This window comes from Cottoperca gobio, chromosome 3 (genome assembly GCF_900634415.1).
Source record: "Cottoperca gobio chromosome 3, fCotGob3.1, whole genome shotgun sequence".
NCBI lineage: Eukaryota > Metazoa > Chordata > Actinopteri > Perciformes > Bovichtidae > Cottoperca > Cottoperca gobio.
In genome coordinates, this window is record NC_041357.1 from 12,720,467 (window position 1) to 12,744,893 (window position 24,427).

At 40.3% G+C, this 24,427-nt stretch overlaps 1 protein-coding gene across 1 annotated transcript in view; it reads right to left on the reverse strand.

The window, feature by feature from the left end:
- Positions 1 to 12,040: 12,040 nt before the first annotated feature.
- Positions 12,041 to 24,427, reverse strand: part of smad3a (SMAD family member 3a) — a 29,815-nt gene continuing 17,428 nt past the window's right edge. The window contains exons 2-8 of the mRNA XM_029427627.1: positions 19,375 to 19,568; positions 18,966 to 19,100; positions 18,619 to 18,744; positions 17,470 to 17,682; positions 17,205 to 17,342; positions 16,061 to 16,205; positions 12,041 to 14,832 (exon numbers count right to left, since the gene is read on the reverse strand). Coding sequence (XP_029283487.1) covers positions 14,709 to 14,832; positions 16,061 to 16,205; positions 17,205 to 17,342; positions 17,470 to 17,682; positions 18,619 to 18,744; positions 18,966 to 19,100; positions 19,375 to 19,568 — 1,075 coding nt within the window. The 3' untranslated portion in view covers positions 12,041 to 14,708. The remainder of the gene's footprint in view (positions 14,833 to 16,060; positions 16,206 to 17,204; positions 17,343 to 17,469; positions 17,683 to 18,618; positions 18,745 to 18,965; positions 19,101 to 19,374; positions 19,569 to 24,427) is intronic.

A 24,427-nucleotide genomic window follows, 5' to 3' on the forward strand; every position in this document is an offset into this window, starting at 1 on the left:
TAGGAGCTTTTCACCTCGCACATAGTGCAAACATTTTCACCGCAGCACATCCACATCTCCAGCTTCCAGAGAGGCCTGCAAGTGCCGCACAGCTCTTCAGAGATTTGGTAAGAAGTGTTGGCGTGTAGTGGAGCAGGAAAAGTGAAAGTAGTAGTGAGACAATGAGAAACAACCACTGCTGCTCTAGGCTCTGTGAACAGGCTTGCCATTGATTAAAACAGCAAGGTGTGCAATAAAGCGCAAGGCAAAGTGTTTCCTTCCATATGGACCCCCGGACCCTAAGGCTCTGGCCACCAATCGGGCCTCTCTGTCTGCCGCTGTTTCCCCTTTTCTCCTTTCTGCTTCCCCTTCTCCCTCCCTCGGTCCCCAGATGGTAAAAACAATTTTGCAGCCCTCTGTCTCTCTCCTCTGCTGCCCGCCACTCTGCAACCACAAAGGGCCCTGGCCGGGATTCAACCGTTTACTCCAGTAATTAACAGCACCCATACCACAACAATTACAGTCACTAGGCTACTACACTCCAAATATACACTCGGACACAAACACACACGCACGCACACACACACACACACACACACACACACACACACACACACACACACACACACACACACACACACACACACACACACACACACACACACACACACACACAGTGTTATTAGTGTCACAGTGTAAATTAGAAGGGAAGGTAACAGGCGGAAGCTGTAAAAATAAAATTTAAATAGTATTAACAAAAAGGTGAGAACAACATGCTGGCACTACAGCAATGATTACCTCATAATTAGACGAGACAAAGCTCTCTCCCTATCTAGTGGCAAAACACTGTAATTACTGCCGTGACAGAAAATCAAAGGCTACTTTGTAAGCAGCAAGAAAAATTAACATTTTAGGCCCTGAAGCTGTATGTCCTGATTAGAAACGTATTAAATCAATGCATTGCTAACTGTTGGGCATAAATACGTCCCCTCCTGAAGGGGCCTATAATTGCGAGAGCAAAAAAAAAAGGTTTCAATTTCACAAGGAAGTGGCATTAATCGTAATGACAGTATTATGTACACTCCTTTTGTTATAAAATGATGCACTTAAAGCAGAACACTTTTCCAAATGTGTTTTTTGGTCAGAGTGAAGATCAAAGTGTGTTTTACATAAATCTAACCTCTAACCTGAGGTGCCTCTCACAATGTTGCAATGCACCAAAGCAACAGCATTTGTTGTAAATGCTATTTAAACAGGACCATCAGCGTACTATACTTTGCTTAATTCTTGCTGAGGGGGACTGTCATTAAAATACGACAATGAGATGTTGAATATGAAATACAAGCGGATGTGTGACGTTATGTTTTTTCTCCTTTCTGTCAGTTCCACTAATCAGAAATTATTTTCTCTAAAATAGGTTTAATCAAGGTTAAATGAAAAGGAAATGAATTATTAAATGCTACAAAATAGGAAATGCAAAGCTGGAATTATGGAACTGTCCCTGGTCATGGCTTGTATATAATATAATATACAATATAAAGCCGATATTTCTTTATTGATACATTTACCTTGGAATCTTAAATATTTCCTTAATTTCACAAATGAGTGAGTTTCTGTGAAAGAAGAGGAGCGATATGTTTTGGTAAATCACAAAAGTCAGCTCATGTTTGAGTCTTCAAGTATTGCAGACATTTCATCTTTTCAAATTTCCAGGTTGGACATGTGACTTGTGCAAAGCTACATGGGTTATGACCCACCTAGTTCCTGCTTAAATTGATAAAAGCTGCCAGTGGGAAAGCCAGCTGATCCCTAGCATCTTTAACATGCCCACAATCGGCTCCTTGGGAATACAACTAATTACTTCACATCTGTATTTATTTGATCCGCGTGGAATTCTCCCTTCTGTCAGTGCCGAGCTATGCCAGCTTGGACTAACAGTGATTCATCTAAGTGACACTTCTGGCGCAGATTCACATCAAAGCAGCGCCAAAATCAATGGGGGAAACATGGGGAAGACGGGGAGGAGGAACATTGTTTCCCCTCAGCAAAACTGTCATGCATAAAATCCGCCAGCATAAATAAAGAACGCCTGTGCTTGCAGGTTTGCTGAATCAGGTAGAGTGGAAATAAGATACAAGCTGTTTGTTAATGGTAGCTTAAAGAAAGACTTTCACAACTACAGCATTTTTTAGAAACTTTAGTCCACTGCACTCAGTGTCACACACTACCAGCTCTGATGGAGAGGATGAGCCAACTTCATGCAAGAGCAGCTTCTAGTGACCTCTGTTGTACACGGAGTAAACTGCAAACAACTCACCCTGTTGTGTAGCAGCCCAGTGTGTGCACTGAACCAGCTGCTTTAAAGGGGCGGGAGGCAGAGCTGCATTACCAAGGAATTGGATATTTATAAAACACAAACCCAGGATTCATAACAGCTTCTGATCACCTACTTCACGTACACACATATCATCCAAATTAAAGTAAAAAAGAAAAGACCCTGGAAGCCTGTTTAAGTTAATGAAAGTGGTTTGATAATTGTTCTCATTAATAGGTTGAACAGCAAAGTATAAAGCCCACTAGCGGCTCCTAGAGGTTGCAATATTCATTACAATATATTCTGTGTGGGACAGAATAAACAACATACTAATTAATTATTTATTGTTAGACCCTTGGAGCAAATACAAGTCTTGAGGGAGGCAGATGAAGTAAAGGTCATTTCATGAGCAAAATAACAGCATAAATGTTTCCCGTGAATTTCATAGTGATGTGCACAGATGATTTCGGAATAAATTTGGAAGACATAGTCGGAGTTTGGCAGTAAAGGTTTGATCTTTAGACTGGCAGGATAAATCCGGGTGAAGAAAGAGCCACTGTAACACCCAGCTGCCTCAGTGTAGTAGCTCCGTGGCCAACAGAGGACTGTGGTTGTGCCGGGCAGGAATTAATGTCTGTTACGATGTTAGTTTTAACTCGGCAGTTCTGAAAGACGGGGGCAAAATTACTCGGGTTAAATAAGGTTAGAAAACATTAGAATATATCCTCTGGGGAACGTGAATATCCAGAACACATTTCATGACAATCCAGCCATTTAAAATGTGGGGAAAGTTAATGGAGTTTCCAAAATACAATGGGTCCATCCTCTTCGGAGGCTGATTCAATTCATTTCTGATGTGCCATTTAGATTTTTATACTTTTTGTAAACATGTTTTGTCATCATCGTGGTACAAATGAGTCAGAACAGTTACTAACATCAATCTTCTTGGGACCATCAATATGAGCAGCAATTTTCATCTTTGAAAATGTTCTTTCTTTGAATCAATATTTACTGTTAATTTCCACTAATGTAATCAATATTTGGTAGTCATTAACTGGTCATCACAGGTTATGGCGTTAGTGTGGACACGAGTTGAGGAAAGTGTGCACTAGTAACATAATGTGTAAAATAAATTGATCCTTTTCATAATTTTGTTACCGCTCATATTTATCTCGAGACCCGTCGGGGAGCCCCGATCCCAGGGTTTAGAATGACTGCACTATGGCACCATCATGTTTATTCTCTTGAAGTTAAAGTTTAAGTGCAAATGAAATGTTATCCTAAAACAGAAAGAACTGTCCGACTCACTTGATTGGTTACCGTCCCCAATGAGCCCTCGGGTATCGTGAAACATCTCAGCATGAGGCACCGCAGCCTTTACACGCTGCTTCCCTCCAGAAAACAAACAAACTAAGGTCTCAGTGACTAAATAAAAGGTCTCCGTATCTTCACAACCTCAAGGCTGGAAGGTGATGGCTGCTCCAGGCAAAGCATTCATATAACTATATAGCTAATTTGAAATAAATTTACATCATAGTGTTGATTGTTTAAGCGCAACTTGGAAAAAAACAAGACTTTAACTTCTTAATTATTCTTGTTCACACTGCATTTCCCATGCACACAGTCGCCTTAAGTGCAAATAAAGCCTCCCATCTGTTTGTAATTACAACTACATAATTTCAGTCATTGTGGCTAATCATTTTGACTGCACATTCAATTAAAACTAGTGCAGCAATGGTGCAACTTTGAATATCTGCGTTAAACCTTTTGTGCTAAATACAGATGTGAGCAGAAAATGTAGCAGATTGACGTCTGGCTGCAGAAGCGAGGCTGAACATGTAAAAAAGCTTTTGTAGGCCAACTGACTCAATACCAAATAGCCCAATTTCCATGAGCACGTAAAATTGCACCACTGCTAGAAAGCTTTTTACGCTAGCTTGTGTGATGCTTTTTGCCTAATCCCCAAATTAAATGATGTTTGACGCAAGAAATTTTAAAGCTCATGTCATCAAGCCTCCGCTCTCATCATGTCTTATTTCCCTGTGGTGCCCACGGAATAGGACAAGCAGGCTGCGTGGCAGGCTACTTCAATAAAAGGAGTTGAGAAACGTCATGTAACATCACTTTACCGCGACTCTATGTAAGCTAACGACATTACGGACCCCGGGGCAATGGTGAAAGCTAATGATGGGAGGATGATGACAACGCAATGTTGCCATAGAAGCCAATTTCCAGTGGCTTGCCAGATGTTAAACATCGAAATGTGCATTGATCAGTGACAGGATAGCCCATAGAGATTTCTTCATTTTCCCAAACAGAAAACAAGGTTTGACTACGTTCCTCTTCAGTTTAACAGGAACTGAGCGAAGCATAAATGATATGATTTAAATTAATTACATATGTAAAAACATCTCGTGTCAATTAATTCAGTTAGCCTGCAAAATGATTCCACCGGCAAGGGGTAGATTACATGATGTAATTAACAGAAAATGTTTCACACACACACACACACACACACACACACACACACACACACACACACACACACACACACACACACACACACACACACACACACACACACACACTAATTAAAAAGTAATCAGCATTCCCAAACAGTGTTGCCTAAAAAAAACTGGTGGCCTTGTATTGATAAAGACAAAGTTTACAGAAGTGGTGACATGATTGGTTGGTGAAGTGATCAACTAGGATCTAGGAATTATAAAAAAATATTTTTTTATAACTGATTAATCATTGAAGTCGTTTATCCAGCTTCTCAAACTTGGGGATTTGATACTTTTTTCATCATTGTGAATTGAGCATGTTTGGGTTTTGTGCTTGCTGTAGGTGATCTGAAGACTTCACCTTGGTACATTGTGATCGGCATTTGTATCACCTTGTTCTGGCATTCTGACTATATGTCAGTGTAGAGTCAGTAAGATGATAATGTTAAAATGAATAGAACATTTAAATAATATCAGGTGTAGTCCTAGTATGAAGAACATCTTATTCTCTTTGACTCAATACTGTATCATCTGTATATCTAGAAAATACTGGCCTATTAAAGTTTGTGTAGCACTGTGTGTGCATACAGATTCTACGCAGATAGAGACAAAAATACAGATGAAGAAATCTACTGAGTGAAGCGTTAACACACCAGTACATGCACAATGCTCATTTTTTGTAGAAAGCAATACTATAAGATGTGCCCTGATTACATGTCAGCTGTTACAGTACTCAGGAATGAAAGGTCCTGTGTGTAGGATTCAGGGGGATCTATTAGCAGAAATGGAATATAGTATTCATAACTATGTATTCATTAGTGTATAATCACCTGGAGTTAAGAGTTGTTGTGTTGTCGTTACCTTTGAATGAGCTCGGGAGCGGTCCTTCTTTAACGTAGTCCGCCATGTTACACCGCCATGTTTCTACAGTAGCTCAGAATGGACAAACCAAACTTCACGTCATTTCTTACTCTTTTTTTAAGCTTTTCCAAACACAAGAGAGCCAACATCCTACAAGCCGCTATGGTTTGTTTACATTCCTGTCCCTTGAGATCAGCACCTAGAACTAATAGCTATACTTAGCTACTACATACTGGCTCATGCTAAGCAGATTTTTAATTGTGCAGTGAGTTGACATGAAGTTTGAAAAGTAAAGTGTATGTTTTCACACAGTGCAGTAAACAAAGGATGTGTAGACAGTACTCACAGCTGCAAGAACTCAAATAAACTGGACAGTGGTGAGTACACCAGACTATAATATATATACCATTATGCTATCTTTGTAAAGTGAATTCCAAAGTTGCAGTTTGAATAATGTCGGATATAGCCTCTCATTCAAGTGACTGCACCTGAGGTGGGGGGCGTGTCCTGTCCTGTCCTCAGGTGTGATCATGTGACCTCTTGTTTGGGACTTCCAACAGTAGTGTAGAATTGGGAAACAGCTTATGTTTGAGGTGTAAAATATATATATATATATATATATATATATATATATATATATATATATATATACATATATATATATATATATATATATATATACATTTTTACAGGAAAACTTCAGATTATAAAACAAAGTATGTAGTAAAAGGAAATTCAGATAACACACATTTCTTTGTTTTTGGTTATTGTCTCCACAATAGTTGTGTTTGTGATGCTAATGAAGAGACAACACAGGGGATGTGTTTTTAAATGTGGGCACAGTGTTTCTGTAAACATTGCTGAGTTTAAAATATACTCAAAAGTTTCAAGAGTAAACGTAAGTAATCACTTCTACTTTAAGATTTCTACTATTATGTTTTTGTTGCTCTCTTTTCCACTGCAGGATGAAATAGTCTCAGCCATCATGTGACACGGAGCAGAGTTTAACCAACGCCTGCTGTGGTCTGATTATCTGTAGCTCATATTCAGCACCACTGATTTATATCAGAGAAACTGCTGAATCGTCCGACGCTGTGAAGTTGGCTGGTTCAGCAGCTTGTGATCAGTGCTGAGTCACACATAATGCTGCTCTTGCATCATCCTACATCTTGTAGTCATTTGGTTTGGTGGAGTACTTCCTGCACCAGCTAACATTCTGCTTTGATGACACATGATGACACAATTTCATGTCATCCTTTATCAACAATCAAACAACACGGTTATTCACAATGACAGCTCCCCTGATCTTTGAAAAATAAATCAATAACTTCATGTTCATCTACTCCCAACCGACTCCATAGCCCGACTGATAACAGCGGCTCTAGTTACTGTCAAACTGATTTTCTCAGCTTCACAAAAAAATGACAACCAAGACAGAGCCTCGCCCAATAAACACGAAACAAGCAATTAACCCAACTATCACCCTATAATCATGAATCAACTGTGGAGCTAACTGGTTCCCGCTTTGCTAGCGATCATCCCCATTTTGGCAGAAGAGCCTTTTGGAGGGAAAACATGGAACATCTGGTGGAAGCAGACAGGGGCTGGCGCTACACGATGGGAGAACAAGTGCCTGAAAGCTCCATTATGTCCCAGCTGTTGGGCTTGCTGTTGCCCTCAGCCAAAACAACCTCGGCAGGATGATGTTTCTGGCAAATATGCTGCAGATTATTTGAAGCAAGACCTTTTTTTGTGGTGTTTTCGCAGGGAAACGTGAGCAGGATCAATTGGTGATTGTGTTGTGTTTTTTCAGTGAGTTGACCCGTGTGCATGACAGGGCTGAGTGTTCAAGGAAGAAATAACAAAGTGCACCTCAACATGGACACTCGGACCAACGGGATCTCTCTCTTTCTTTCTTTTCTTCAAACTAAATGTATAATTTGTAATCTTAATTACTTACTTAAGATCTTAATACAAAATATACTGTTAGCAAATTTCCCGACTGAAATATCTCAACCTAAATTTGGATGCATTGCCATGAAATTGAGTACCATCATTTATGCTCCCCTCAGGATGAACTGTAAAAACATTAAGTTTCTCACCATCAGGTCAAAAATGTCCAATACCTCGGTTTATGAGCAAATATCTGCAAAATTACTGTAATGACATTCCCATCATCCTCAGCTGTTTGTATGCTAACACACAACACTAAGATGGTGAACATGCCAAACATTATACCTGCTAAACATCAGAATGTTAGCATGTCATTCTGAGTATGTTAGCATTCTGAAATGAAGTCAAAGCATCGCTGTGACTCACAGAGCCGCTAGCATGGCTGTAAACTCTTAAGTCTTGTTTTGGTGTACATAAAACAAGATGATTGACAGGTTCTTGGTTATCAAATATGTGTAAGATAAACTTAAATTGTAGAATAGTCTTGTTGACATCTAAGAATACAGACTTTATCAGAATCGCTCATAAATCCACATTCCTCCTCGGGTTGTTAAACCCTCACGTTCCAAACAATGCTAAGGGCATCTCCTCTGTGTCCCACTGAATCCCACAATGTTTCACCTTTAAAGGATATGTTAGTTAAAGGATATGTTAGTTGATTCATGAGAAACGTACTGCCCACTACTTGAATAAACTACTGCTTGTGTTTTATGTAGAGAATAGTCAGTTGGACACAGCGTGGAGTCAGGCCAGGTGTTCAAAGTTCAAAGGTTTCCATGTGAACCTTCTCACCTTGTTTCCCATTTCTAACTTTTCTTGTTTCCTCTGGCGGCAGCAGTAGAGCCCACTCTCTCAGGTTGGACAGCTTGTTCAAGTCGAATGCTATTAGTTCTAGGTCAGCGCCTGGGCTTTTTCTACACCCCAACAACACCTTTTCACCAGGCAGGGATTCCAACCACCATTAATCAGAGTGGTGACAGCCCATGGATGTCAGTAAATATGTTTCCCTCACTGCCTCTTTTCCCATCTCTCTCTCTCTCCTCTCCTCTCTCTCTCCTCTCTCTCTCTCTCTCTCTCTCCTCTCCTCTCCTCTCCTCTCTCTCTCTCTCTCCCTCTCTCTCTCTCTCTCTCTCTCTCTCTCTCTCTCTCTCTCTCTCTCTCTCTCTCTCTCTCTCTCTCTCTCTCCCTCTCTTCCCTGATCTTTGGGGTTTAATGTTGACCTGCACTTGCTCTGATCTTTATTATTAATATCAAGATTCAACAAATGGAGCATTCTTCTACAGATTTAAGTTGGATAGTTTAAGAGTGTTTTGGGTGGGGAGAGAAACTGTGAACAGAAGAAAAAAACGGCACCAAGGAGCAGAAAATTGCTTTGAGGGGGAAAATGAAAGTATTTTGCTTTCCTGCTGCACCAAACATTCTCCTACAGCCAGTATGCATTTGAAAATTTTATATGCATGAGTTTTTTTTTGCACTGAACATAAGTGTCGGCCAGGTGCTTATGAATGTTGTCGGAACAAAACGTCTGCTCAGTTGAGACAGTGTGACAGTTTCCTCTCCTGCACGGGTGGTACAGCTGACAAGGGGGGGATGAGTGTTGGCTAGCATAGTGGCTGATGTGCGTGTATGTGTGTTTGTGTGGGTGACATGCAGGCAGAGGGCCAACGGCAGCCAGTTGGAGAAGTGGGTGCCCATCTCGGTTGGCATGCAGGGCCGGGTACCTGCTGCTGTCCAGAGACAGCTGTAATGTAGCCACCCGTGGCCGAGCAATCAGGTTGGTGGCTACTGAATGCTGATAATGCTGCAGTCTGTGCTTTTCTCTGCCTGGCAGACGGAGCTGCGACCAACCAATGACAGGCAATCCTCATGAAAAGAACTCAGGCCTTTGCCAGAGAAGTAAACAGAGAGCAGGAAGAGAGTGGAGACTGAGAAGGACGACGAGATAAAGAGGATAAAGATAAAGATATATATAGGATAAAGAGAGACAGAGGGGGGGGGGGGGGGGGGGGGAAATGACATAAAGCAAATGGTGACCTTTGCAAAGATGGATTTGTTTACCAACAAATGTTCTCGCTGTCAACACCTGCTCTAGAGTGACCTTCATGAGGACACAGAGCTGACGGCACTCATCTGTTCATCTTTAGGCTCACTCGTCAACGCTGAGTCGTATCCATTCAACATGAGCCATGTTTCCTGTCGATGCACGCAGCACTGTTATTCCCCTGGACACAGTCGTGGTCATTTAATCACTATTAGCTGTAATCATGTGGGCCAACGCTAATAGGGGATCATTCTACACTTAATGTATGGGGTGGAGTGATAAAGGCATATTTTTAATAATCTTTGTTTTGCTACATGAGTTCAATATTTGTGCAGTGATTGATATTATCAATATTATTATAATGTCGTACCTGTTTGTTCGGGGCTGATGTCTTACTTTTGACTACTTTTAAAGGAGCATTTCAAACTAAATGTGGTGGTGTCACCTCTAGTGTCCACTATAAAAGAAATGTTGCTAAACTAACTAACTAAATAAATAAGAGTTTGAAACCATTTTTAACATAAAACGTCCTTTTTAAATCGATCCCATCTGCAATCTCTGCAGCCAGCAGATGGCAGCGTTGAGCTAAATCAGTTCATTAACAAGCCTGCTACAACTATTAACACAGTGACAGAGATGCACACAACACTCCACAAACCAAAAGATGGAGATGATACCTTCAAATAAAACAGTTTTAGTTTGACCATGAATCATTTGAATGAATTATGGTGTTATCAGCATGGGAGCATTTGTGTTTAACCTAAAGCGATGAGGACTGAAAAGACATCCATATCATTTTGGTTGTCCCTCCTCTGTGACATGAGCTGTATTTGATAACACTACACAGCTCAACAAAACTGAAAATATCTGAAAGTTAAAATGTTTACAGAGTAATAATGCACTTCACCTGAATACATGCCCCGCCCTACTACTCTCCACTCCGCTCATGTCTGGGTCTTGTCCATGTGGAATAAATCATTCAGGCCATGATTTATAAATGATTTTCACTCAGACGGGACCTCTCCCCAGTTTCTCAAAAGAAAAAAGTGTCTGCTATCTGATATTCACTGTATGATTGTTATTTATTGTCCAAAATCATGGACATGATCCATCCCGTTCTTCTTTTAGTTTAATGCATTAACCTGAAAATATCACTCAATGGACAGTTCTCTAGAAGTACACTTCAGAATAACATGACTTTCTTATTAGATAGTTTAAGAACACTGCATATTTCTGGTACAGGTCTTGGCAAGTGTTTACAAAAAGCTTCAAAATCAAACTTGTCTTGTACACCTTGTTACTGTATAAATGTTTTCATGGGCTAAGTACAGCTCAGAAACTGCTTGATATAGAAAAAGGTACCTATATATTTCAAACTAATCAAACTGCTTAAAAACTGAGTTGAAAAACAGTATTTTTGTTTTTATTTTGCTGACTGTATATGTCATAACCTTTAAGATATTAACTTCAGTAATATCCTAATGCTTTGAGAAACAAATCTGCAAATACTATCCATTTTTATTGGAGCAGCTCCATATTTGATGTCGGCACATGCACACTGACAGTCTCAGTCCCTGCGTGCTTCTATTAATTATTAAGTGTTTGTGTTGTCTGGAAGGAAGCTCAGGCAGAACTCAGCTCTAACAACAGGATACTTTGGTGGAGGTGAAATGCTGATGCCATCACAAACACTAGTATACACAAATCAAAGTCATGATGAGCACTGAAAAACTGTTTTGAAATAAATCCAGATATTACAAAGAGGGAACCCGCAGAATGAAACCTCATTTGGTTTTGGTCCTGCCACCCTCCCTCCTCTCTCTCTCTCTCGCTCTCTCTCTCTCTCGCTCTCTCACTTCAACAATTGATTTTCTCATGTACACAAACTATTTGTCACCACAGTGACGCAGTCTCTGAACTCCCTGGCCTTCTTTACCTTAAGGGCATCAGAACAAAGCCTTGTATTCATATTCAGCCATGTCGTGCCTCTGTGACAGCAGAAATGCTTACGGTTGGCATTAACTTGTAACGTAGCAATAAGTGAGGAGCCAAGAGAGTGTCTGCTTTGAGTCTGTAATTACTCTCTCTGTCTGCTTCTGAGGACAGCGCCGATTTATCCTCCACAGACTGGAAATCCCCAAACGACAGAAGAAAACATGCAGACAAGGTGTGTTAAACCTGAAGTGTCCCCAGAGCTGTTATAACTGCATTTAAGTACATTTCATGCTAACACAGTTTGATAAGCTCTAAACATCAAGTTAGTGAGGACTTCTAATGTTGAGTTATTTGCGCAACAAAATTCACCGAACGAGAGTAGCCTTACCAGTTACTGACATGTGGTTTGACATTGAAGATTTATAAAACCCACTTCCTTACTCAGCCCCAGTATCACCATTAGATATATATATTTTATTTATAGACCAACAATAATAAACAAAAATATAAAGCATCACACCAACTTTTTATAGGCAGAGAAATATAGAGGGTATAATTTTATACAAAACATCTAAAAAGACCAATTCCGAGCACAAATACATAAATCACAACTAATAACAACGATTACAGTGAACAATTTAAACAAGGGGGGAAAAGCACAAGCACTATAACTTGAAGAGTGTATAAAAATGACAAATTTGCTTTCAAAATATTCCCAACTGGGTAATTACATTGACCACGGGGTAGGGCTGAACTAACAATAGAAATGTTATCGAAATCGCAATATGGACTAGTGCAATATCCAAACCGCAAATTCTACAGACTTAAAAAACAATATTTGTTTGGTACAGATCCTCACAAAAAAAATTATCACATCATGACCATTTTTAATATATAGAATAATGATGCAAAAATGTTGATTTCCTCCAATATCGTGAACCACATCGCAATTGCAATATCAGTCAATTTGATATTTGTTCCAAATCGTTCAGCCCTACCGTGGGTTAAAGAGCCCTTTAAAGTCAGGACTGGTGTTTAAGGACACTGGAGGCTCTGAGAAGAGCCTGTCTTGTCTCAGATTGGTAGATGCTACCGTCTCTGAAACAATCCCATATCATAGTTTGAAGATTTAAAAGTCATCATCATTAAATAAAAATCTGGCAGCTTTTCTAATGAATTGCTTTAACGGTAAAATCTTATGGCTTTGTTGTTCTCTTGAGTCCCTAAACATGTTAAAGACTAGCACCACTGGGCTGGCATTAACATCAAAAGCTGGGTTAATGTAAATAAGTACTGTAGAAGAAAAATATTGTCCGTGTTCACCCACTGCGTCTTTGTCTAGTGTTACAGAACCAGAAGGAAATCGATCCACTTCCACCACAGTGGGCGGCTGAAAGGAAACGAGACCAAAGCTCACACTACGCTTTTCTATTTCAGCAAAAAGCTTTTCTCAACATTTTCTTTTTGATCTTTGAGGTTCTTTTTCTTTTGCCCGTTTCCAAAGCCATCAACATTATAAAGGTTAACGGTTGCATTATAACACATGTATTTACTACATGTACATAGAGCAAAACAATTAAAAATAGGGACATCAGATTTTGAGAAGCTACTGTTATTTACATGCCTCTATCCGTCTAAACATTTCCCTTTGTAAAGAGCAGTGCTTTGTACTGAAACTGCTTCGTCTTCACATGTAGAAAAATACACGGTTTGTCTCACCAGATCTGCAGTGTTTTCGGTCATGTCATGCAAAAACACTTAGAGTGGACAAATCTGTCAACATGTTATCACCTCACCGTCCTACAAAAATAATTGGTAGCAAAATAGACTTTAAAGTCTCACGAGACATGCATCCGTCCTTTTCACTGGTTTCTGTACATAATTCAGCTGTTTGTTTTTTTCACGGTCCTGAGTGTGCAAAAAGTCAATATCACTGATGGCTAAAAATAAGACCAATGTTAAGGGCTGCTGAGAGAGAAAATTAAAAAAGCAAAGGCATCTTCCTGCTCTCTTTACACAGCCTTCTGCAGAGTACTCATAGCACACACAAGTGTTCCAACTACACTTTGTGTGTTCAATGCATAATTTAGCTAAAGGTGTACACACTAGTACAGTATGTGAGATGTTTTTCAAGTTCTGTGTAGAAGCCTATCATATACTACCTACTACACAATACAATGCTGCAAAAGTATTTTGCAAATTGGCAAAGCTTCCTGAAATTAATGCAGGATATATTTCATATAACCTTCTGACAAGAACGATTGCAGCTGTGAACTACAACTGTCATTAAATGTACTTTGCCAACATCACTTTACGAGAATATTAACGTTTTACAAAAGTGCATCATCCTCCTGATGACAGTTGATGAATGCCACTGTCTTTAAGTACTCATATGTGGGTTTAAAGAGTTCAGTCTGCTTAATCTTAAGTATGACTTGCTTTATCATTTGTTCCTGTCGGTAACCAAAGTGTTATTTTCCTTGTCATAGTAACATAGGCTGCATATGACCGTATGAAAACCTAAACAAATGCTTGTACTAGGCTTGCAGTATATTCAATAACAAGGTGTTTACAAATGGCGGTTGAACATTTCTATTAAATTATTTGTTTTCAATCCGTCCCTGTGGGTCACATTTGTAAATGTCTTCATAACCTATCAAATGCCCAAATACAGAAACAAAATCAAGTTAACATGATCTTATACATGATCTTATACATGCTCAAGTCAATGCTTAAAAATGCTTTAACATCTGTACAAAAACATTACAAATCATGAAAAATGAAATTTAAACAAAAGTGTAAAGAAATAAGAAACTCTTGAATTGAAAAAACAACAAACCTCCTCCCATTGGTACAGCCTCTCTGCCATCACAATAAGTCTGGAGAAAATGTGGAGATCATACTAACGTGGTACTGTTTTAATGCACTTGTCCCCTTTTGCCACAAACAACATGTATATAAAAAGTGCTACTGACAGCTGGTGGGGAGGAAGGACTAAGTTATAGATTGGCTGAATGAGGGGGGGGCTCGTCATCTTTCCGTACTTGTGTAGCCGTTCTTGCCTGCCTGCAGTCTGTGTGTTTTTAGTCACTGGCAGGAAGTGGGTGGATGAAGGGTTTCCCTAAGACACGCTAGAGCAGCGGATGCTGGGGGAACCCATTTGTGTGAGCACCTTGTCGAGCCACTGCAGGGGGCCGTTCAGGTGCAGCTCGATCCAACAGGGGGTGCTGGTGACCGTCTGTCGCCTGGGAGAGTGAGGAGAACAGAAAAAGATGTTGAGTAAAGGGAAAGATGTTAAGAGCAGAACGTGTGCGAGTAAACTGAAAATAGGACATAAACATTTGTTACCTTTGTTCTATATACCTTTGAAAAAACATGTCACGTCCTCTTAGCCTCTGTGCCATTGACTTGTTTCTGTTGTGCTTTTTTTCTCCCCTGACAAATCGTGCAAAACTGAACATTTCATTTGGCTAAAAGTGATGAATCAAACCCCATGTTTTGAGGCGGCTTGAAAGAGTAAGTCAATAAAAAAAACTAACACCATAATCTCTCAGTCAATGCCAAGAACAACAGCAGGCAAAATGTATCCTGTACGTTGTTATACATCTAATTTATGCACTGGCGAGCCAGATGAACAGAGACACTTGCCAGCTGCGAGACTTCCTTCTGGTTTATATGGTGTTTGATGAGTGCTGGCAATAAAGCTTCTGTCTGAATAAATTAGGTGCAACAATTATAGTTGTTTTCTTTCATTCATCTGTACGTTTTTGTTGGTTTACATTTAGTAGATTGGAAAAGAAGAGGTAAAAAGGGACAAAAGTGTGTAAAACAACGACAGTCAGCATGGAAAGAGAGAGTGAGGTGTGGGCGGAGGCCTGGCTGGTCTAGTAACCTGAATCCTGTTTTTAACTGTCTCCACATGTCAGCATTTGGTCTGGACAGGACTGGTAGGCAGTCGCTCGCAGCACAAAGGTTTCCCTCTGGAGGAAACCTCCTGTGCAGAGCCAACTTTCAGCCAATCGTTGGCTCAACTTGTATTATGTCTCCTCCTTTTTTACTATCAGTGAGTCAGACAGTATGGAAAACAGGGAGGGGATGGGAGAGGGAAAGTCTGACATCTCTATTTGATGCGGCACATGTGTGTTTGCTTAAAAATGGTCTGGGGCCGGTTTCTATTGATGAGGGCTCGGCGACGTCATACACCGGATTCACCAGAGTGTGAGCAGATGCCTGAGAGTGGGGGCGGTTGGATTGTGGGATGTGATTCACAGACTTGTTTGTTTCTATTGTCTGTGTTTAGATGAGGGCTTGCTAAGGACTTTGCACAACAGCGCTTATAATGTTCCTGACAAGTTGGTTCAGGGTTTTATCATCCAGTTAAGCAGTTCAGCTCTGTAGCGGTTGGGGTTTACCATTTAGGAAATGTGTGGGTGGTTGCCATTGACCCAAAGCTGATCTGTGTCAGCAGCTTACCTGTACTCGGCTCCCCAGCCCTTGACGAAGCTCATGCGGATGGTGCACATCCTGGTGAGTTGGTACACAGCCTCAAACCCCTGGTTGACTGACTGGGCCAGCAGGGCAGCAAACTCCTGGTTGTTGAAAATCTTCAGGTTACATCCTGGAGGGAACAACCAACACACAACCAAAAGTCACGCCACAACAACTGGTCACAATCACAGACGGTTTGGCTTTAAAGGGAAACTCCTTGTGTAAAGCATGTTGCTGATCCAGAGGGAGCTGAAACCTGATAAACTGCTTAAGGTGATGTCACACTGCATCGTGGGCAATGGAGGCGCCAGGTTTTGACAAAAATGCATGGAATAAAACAGATGTGTAGTTCTGCTGAATTGATTTTGATACTGTTTGTGTTTAACTGTCCATTGAGTGTTAAACAATGTTTTGCAGTGCAATGTTCAATCTGTGGAGCATTCTTTTAAACATGGGTGGAAACTGTGGATGAAAGTTGAAAATATAAAAAAGGGAGACAGCTGGTCTGAATGTTACTATGTTTCTATGAGTCACACCGTTTCATATTTTATCAAAGTTCTTTTCTTTTCTTTGAGCATTGAACAAGACATGCATTTGATGTCTCTGTGTACATAAGCTTGTGCAGCTTTTACGTTTATCTGATGGCTTTCAATTCACTTGTGTTGTGTTGAAAGTGCTACAAAGTTCAAACTAACAGGATTGCAGTCATGACTTTTACGTTAAAGTGACTCAGGTGCTTATTTGAAACCAACATGTAAAACTGCATCACATTTAAGAAAAAAGGAGCATGTCTGAAAGGAGCAGCGGTGCTTCTGACAACAAACCTCTATTAAGACTTGTAGATGTGTTGTAACACTTCTACACATCATGTGGTTAAAAGCAAACAGACAGTGGACAAGAAAAACTTTGATCTTTACACGTTAGCCAGAGAGGACATTCCTGAAGGAAAGTGATGATTTAATGTATCCACCCATCTATCTATCCATCAATTTTTGGCAGCAGGAAGTCGAGACACCTTTTTCCTTGTGTTCATAACAGAAAAGTCCAGTAATTGTATTGTCCATAACTTTCACTGCTGAGTGTAGTTTCTGGGGCAAATTCTGGAGACAACTGCCAGCTTTACACACACCTGGAGGGATCTTGCAGACTGTGGCAGGATGCCAGCCGTAGCGTTGGTTACAATTGGGGCTCTGGACAAAGATGGCGCTGTCGCTGAGACACTCAGCGAACACTTCTCCTCCGATGTAATACAGCCGCACACCACGACCTTGAAGAAAACAGACCGAACAAACTCCTCAGATAAAATACCACAATGAAGACATGAGCAGTAAATACAAAAGAGGGATGTCTTAAAAGCAATGATATGTGCAGAGCAGATCTAAATTGAGTCGTACCAATATGTCTGCGCGTTAACTCCACAGCTGCGTTGCGGTTGACGTTGGACAACAGGCCCAGGCAGAAACGCTCTGAATTGGAGGGGTCCGTGAAGCCATCCACTGTCAGCGAGGGCTGCGAAGCGTGGAAGGTCTCTCCTACTCGCTGGTTCAACTCGTAGTAGGAAATAGAGCACCAGAAGGCCGGCTCGCAGTATGTAACTGGCTGAAGGTCTGACACAGAGAGATGGAGAAAAGCACAGTTTGCTTTCATCAAACACACAGACGGTGAATAGAGTACAACAATGTAGATACCAAGGCGGCTGTGAAAAGACTGAAATGTGCAGATCAATAAGAAATTCAATGCTTGATGTAATACAGGAGGAAAGAAACAAACGGCTAACAGGAGACAGGATTCAAGGTTAACAGGATAAGAAGCGCAAATCAGAGGAATAATGGCCAGAAAACAGAGTAGATGGGAGAGAAGATGGAAATGAAAAGCAACTGAAGCAAGGAAGAAGCAAATGTGTGGAGAAAAGGGGCTGAGGTGGATGTAGAGGGGGAAGAAAAACCCAACCAAAGAAAACATTAGGCTGAGCTTGCGTCACAAAATGTCAAATCCATTCGCTGTTTCCCAGAAGCTTTTACCAGACAAAATGTGGAAACTCAACCCTCACTGGTGGAACGTGAAGCCAAAATGCTCAAATTACAGGCTTATCCATGATCATTTTCAGTAACTTCAAATGGCTCTGGTAATTTGCTCTTTTTCCCCTCAACACGGCCACTCTCCAACAACCTCAACATTTTGTCCTTGGCTTTGAAGTCCAGAACAGAGCTGGACGACGCTGCCAAATGAAACTGGTGTGATTTTGTTATTTAACCAGAGGCTTTCCAGCCAAGCCCCCATGGTGCTTTTCCATCCTGACATAATAAACAAAGGATATTGTCATTGAAGTTAGTGAGGGCTGAATGGTGTCTTGGCCTGTTCGACTGGGAAGACAAAGGCTTCTTTCATCACCTGGTTTCCTCTTACAAAAATGGAGTTACATCAAACGGAGAATTCCCACTGGGGACATACACTATTGAAACATCGGTCTGTAAGTGAAGGCAGACAGACGGAAAAGTACACAAACACACACTTACGCACACACACACATAAACACAACTTACCTAAGTTGCTGTGTGTGGGTGTAACGGGGTTAGGTGACAGGTTTGGGGAGCTTGTGTCCATGCTGTGAGTCATCTGGTGATCGCTGGTCTCTCCATCCTCACTGAGGTAGCCCGGTGGTGGCGTTTCTGAGCAGATTAACCCAAAATCAAGGATCTCAACCGTCTGAACTACGACTGGTCCACAAAATCTTTTCTCAGCAAAGAACTTTGAGTGATAATGTGACAATGTGATGCACTGCCTGAGCCATGTATAATGTTAACAGCTCAACACTGGGATACTGTGAATAATCAGACTTGGTGTAAAAGAAGGATCTGAGTGCGAGTCATGTTAAGGAGCTTGCTGGTACCTGGTATGTAGTTGCTCTGGGGCTCAATGCCAGCAGGGAAGTTGGTGTTTTCTGGGATTGAATGGCTGTAATCATCCAGCGGTGGGAACTCAGTGGGGATTTCTGTATGTCTGGGCACCAGCACTGGTGGGAGCACTGTATAATGGACACAAAGACACACACACACACAACAAGTAGTTTCTTAGAACATAATAATAGTGATTGGTTTCATTTCTGGGCAATATAAATAAGTCTATAAATCAGATAAACCCTCTAGAAAAAAACAAGTCTATAAAAGTTTGTTTTGGAAAAAAGGCAGATCGTTCCACAGAAAAAGGCCCGATAGCTAAATGAAATAAATCTGGACAAGCTGTCAAACGTCATCCTTAAAATTCTTGAAAAGAGATAAACACTCTTCAAGCTCTTGTACCTGGTGTCTCTACTCTCTGGTAATGGTATGGGTTGACACACACTTCATCCTTCTTCGTGTGGAAGGCGTACTCGCACAGCTCAACCGCCCGCAGCTCATGGTGGGACTGCAGGTCGGGCCAGCGCCACAGACGGCAGTAGATGACGTGAGGCAAACCTTTTCTGTGGGAAACCTGCAGACGGCCATCCAGAGACCTGCAGGAAAGAGGAGAGGAAGAATTTGTCATTAACCTGCAACCTTTTGTTTCAAATACTGAATTTATGTTATTTCAAGCACTTTTAATAGAGAACACATTTTTTTTGTTTCTTGTTTGATGTTTTGATAAATGTTCAGCCTCATATGCGTAACATTTGACTATTTACCTGAAAGTTTTCACTTGAAAATACTTGATATTATGTAGATTCATTGTTCATTTTATAAAACCTTTGTTATATCTTCATGTGTATTCCAAGGACTGTGACGTACTTTATATTGTTGGCAGACAGTGGCTATGATGTTAGACTGTCATAAATGCAGATGCCACCGTTCTGTATTCTGAATGTGGTGTTTCTTTTAGGAAGTTATTCCTTTAGCGGTGCGAGGGTCTAAGGACAGAGGGTGTCGTATGCTGCACAGTCTGTAAAGCACACTGAGACAAAAGTGTAATTTGTGATATTGGACTATATAAATAAATTTGATTTGATTTGAATATAACCTTTTATTTCAGTCAATTCTGTCCTCCAACTAACATTAAGCACCAGGTGTAGTGTTTACTATTGTTATTGTCGGGGCCCTGATACTACCTCCTGCTGATGAGGAGCCCAGCTGTGTGCACGCTGGTTATGAGGTGATATCTACTAATAAACAACGGGCAATGAGATTTTAGTATGTATAACAAGAGTTTCATTGTGTTGCATAACATCTGCACTGTTGGCAGGATGATGATTTAGGCTGCCAGATAGTAATGAGAGGTAGTTTGACGCTGCAGATTGTCATAATGGGGATGTAGCCTGTAATCTCTGAGCACAATGACCCCAAAACACACTCATCATCTTATGCAAGAGGCAACGACCACATATGTCCCTTCTATCTATCTGTCTCACCCACTCACTCTCATACACATATACAGAGTAAGGGTCAAAGCCGTAAGCTAAAGCCCTTTAGAAGGACAAATGTCAATCAACAAATAAATACAAGGCTGTGTACTGTTGGACTACTGAAAGCTCAGCAGTGCCCCATCTGGGTCAGCCATTGTATATCCAGCAAGCAGAGAATGGTGTTTTAATTTTTCATGGCAAAGGCTTTCATTCACGGCATCTGTACTTTGTAATAAGCTGATGTGTGTGTGTGTGTGTGTGTGTGTGTGTGTGTGTGTGTGTGTGTGTGTGTGTGTGTGTGTTGGGGGGAGGGTGTCTTGAATCTGAAAATGGTGCCTGAGTACTTTATGTGCACACAGGAGTATGCAGTACAGTCACAAGAGTCAAACTATCACGGGAGGAAAGCTAAAACAAAGCAAACAGTGAGAGCTGGTATGTTATTGCAAAACTGATTGACGCCACAAATCTGCATCCAAAAACCTACAAGGGACCACATCTTGTAAGTCAATATAATGCCCTATAAACTGCCCTATAAACATTAAATGATAAGATTCCCCAGAAAGTCAAAGGAGAGAGTCCCTTTATAGACATCTAATGATTGAAAAGCTGTAATTAAGTTGCCAAAGTTTTTCACGCTTTGTTAAAAAAAAAGAAAGAAGTAGCCATTTCTTAGAGTTTTACACCTTAGTGGTCCAGTAGCCACCATTAGAGAAGTGAACTTTGGCAGCAGAACTGTTCTCAACCATTAAATGCTATTATGGTCAATCAATAACACATAAAACTGAAATTAGTTTTTACAGCTGACACATCTAAACCATAATTGAGCAACATAATAATATTAATAACAATAATAATAAATCTATTATATCATAACTAAGAATCTAACAATGCTGTCTCATGATGACACCAGCAGCGCTCGGCCCACTACTCTGCCTTTGATCTTACTGTTGAGAGAAAACAGTCAACAGTACAGAGATTTGGATGCTCCCACAAGTACAATCTGGATACTTAGAGTAGACAAACAACAGGAACACGTCGGGTTATTATGCAATCAAGTACAAGACTCTGCGATAAATAGGATCTTTGTAAAGTAATAATGTTCATTCTGTCAAGTTGAATTATAGCTTGTTGTAACATTTAGTTAGACGTCTTTCAGTGCACATGTTACTCAGGCTCTACTTGTGACAGCTGTTCCTATTTTCTATTGCAGTTTCCTGTGTTTGGCATAAATTGTCATGATTTATTGGTTCTCCTCAAAAGTCACTTAAAGACGTTGTCAGACCTCCATTAAAGCTAATTGGCATTTTATTTACTCGATTGTGAACCTTGTTTTACAAAGGTTGGACACAATAAAAGAAACACAAAGACAGTTATTAGCTTTGAAGCAGCTACAGTTACATGAACAAAGGAAGCTACAGAAGTAAATCAGAGGAAATTGTCCAAAACTCATGATGACACGAGAGAACCATGAAAAATGCGTTAACAAAGAGGAACAGGGATCACATGCAGACACTCACAACCGTGACTGAAGGAAACAACATATTTATTTAATAACAGCACAAACTGTGCAATCAAAAATAAAGTGGAACAATACCTCTCTGAAGAATCCAAAAGAGTATGCAATATAATTAGATTTATTTGTGTATAATTTAATTTTGAAATTGCTTTTACCTTAGGTGTTTCCTTACACAGAAAAAGGAAAATGCTCCTGGTGTTAAATGGTCAGACAGGGCTGATCTGATGTCAGTGGTATGTGGTCCCTGATGCTGAGTGGGTGTTTGGTGGGGCTAGACTGCGTGGGCTGAGACAGACGTGCAAAAAATAGAGCGGCATTACTGGGTTCTTGGTGTCCTTCTCTTTGTAGAGCCCCGTCCAGTCTGTGTTTCTAAAATTCAACAGCTGAACTGCCCATGTGCAATACAGCACAACAGAGGGTCTACACTCAACCAGAAACAGTAAATATGACTTTATAATAGCAGTAACAACGACCAACGTCACTAAACCTCAGACAGTAATGCTGCGAATCCCCACATGGCCATTAGTAATTATTTCAAGAGAGTTAATGGAGAGTCAAATCAAGTCAAGTTCATTTATATTCATGCCGTACTCTTGGGATTTACGGGTGCACAAAAGCAACAGTTCACAAATCAGCCAAAATGATCCAAGAAGACAAAGAAAAAGTACCCCAGATATCAATTTGAACTCTGCACAGCTCAGTAAAACACAGGGCAGTAGCAGCACAGCGCCTATTGTCTGAATCTCCAACCTCCCGACTGAGACCTCGCATATAAACATGTTTGATTTCAGTGACAGGAACCTCAACACATCTTAAGCTTGAACTGATATGATGTGTGACGTGATGCAGAGTATTTACAGTGAGGTTTTAAAAGCCTTGTGGTTTGTCACTGGTCTTGAAGGTCAACGGTGGTGTTTTCTTGTAAACACACAACATTTAGTTTTACATTCAGTGTTTCTTACTAAAACATAGTTACTATAAAGTAAGACAAGGAAAAACATAAAATCTTCACGTTTAAGAAGCGGGAACCAAAACAACTTTCTACGATTAACAAAAAAGTTGCCTCATTTTCTGTCAATTCACTAAATAAATGAATCGACTAATCTTTGCAGCTCTATTGTGAATTGTTTACATGCACGTGTGTACATCGCCTGCGCAATCACACACATGCATATTGGACACATGCAGAAGGAACCATTCGTAAAACCATTGCTCCATAGAAACTTCAATGGTACCTTTAAGTTAAATGGTGTAACTTTATAGTATTCACAGACCATGACAGTTTATTCTCTTATGTAGTAGTTTTATTTTATTTAAATGTTCATCTACAAAAAAAAAAAGGAAAAACAACTCAGCAACAGTCAAAGCACCGTGCACATGAAACACTAAGACAGGTCCGAACACATACTATACCCTCCTCAATCTGCATGAATCACATTATTGAAGATTGACTGGGGGAAAAAAAACTGTAAAAGAAATCACTCCTGCACCACCATCAAGCCTCAGCTTGCTGTGCAGAGGAAGAGCCAGTAGCACTGTCTAAACAGGCAACCTCAGATCCCACGGAACACTTGAAAATGATTTGGAGCTCAGAGTGCTTCAGTTGTGTAGCAGGGGGGAGGCAGAAGGGGGGAGAACTATGACCCCAAATTCCCTGCCGGGTGTACTTGGGTGGGATCTGAAGGCTTCCAAGAAACCAGGCCAGTAGTTTTCAACCTTGAGCTCCTTCCTAGAGCACCAGAAACTAGTCAACACAGATCATCACAGACTGATTTAGTTTGAAAAGATTTGATGGACACCGATAAAGAAGGAATAGCTTTATTTTATTTGCTTACGATATATTTTTTGCAATATTGACTTTATGTAAAATAGTTTTTCTGTGTGCCTCAAGCATGTGTTTCCAGATAACCGTGTTCAGATGTATGCAGTTGTGTACTGCGTGGTACTGTATAAAGGTCTGCAACTAACGATTATTTTCATTATCGATCAATCCGCCGATTATTTTCTCAATTATGTCAGAAAACTGACAAGAGCACAGATCACAGTCTGTCTTGTGTGACATCTTCAAATGTCTTAATTTGTCCAATCAAAAAAGTCCAAAAACCTAAAAGATATCCAGTTTATATAAAAGTTCATATAAAAAGGAACAAATTCTCACATTGGAGAAGCTGGTAATTGTTCTGTAGATCAACAAAATAAAACTGATAATAGACACATTGTTTTAGATCTCACAAAACTTGGATTAACATATACATTTGAATGTGATTTCTATATTTTTTTTTTAACAGAACTAATTATTTGAGATATCCAAATCACCCTCCACTTTTCTGACCTGCATTAATTGTTATTTCCATCTGTAGAGAGACGACATGTAAGGCTAGTTAAAACGTGCTAGTGTCATCTTGACTCCCTTTCTGATTGAGAACAAGAGCTAAAGCGCTGACGTTTCACTGTCAAGAGA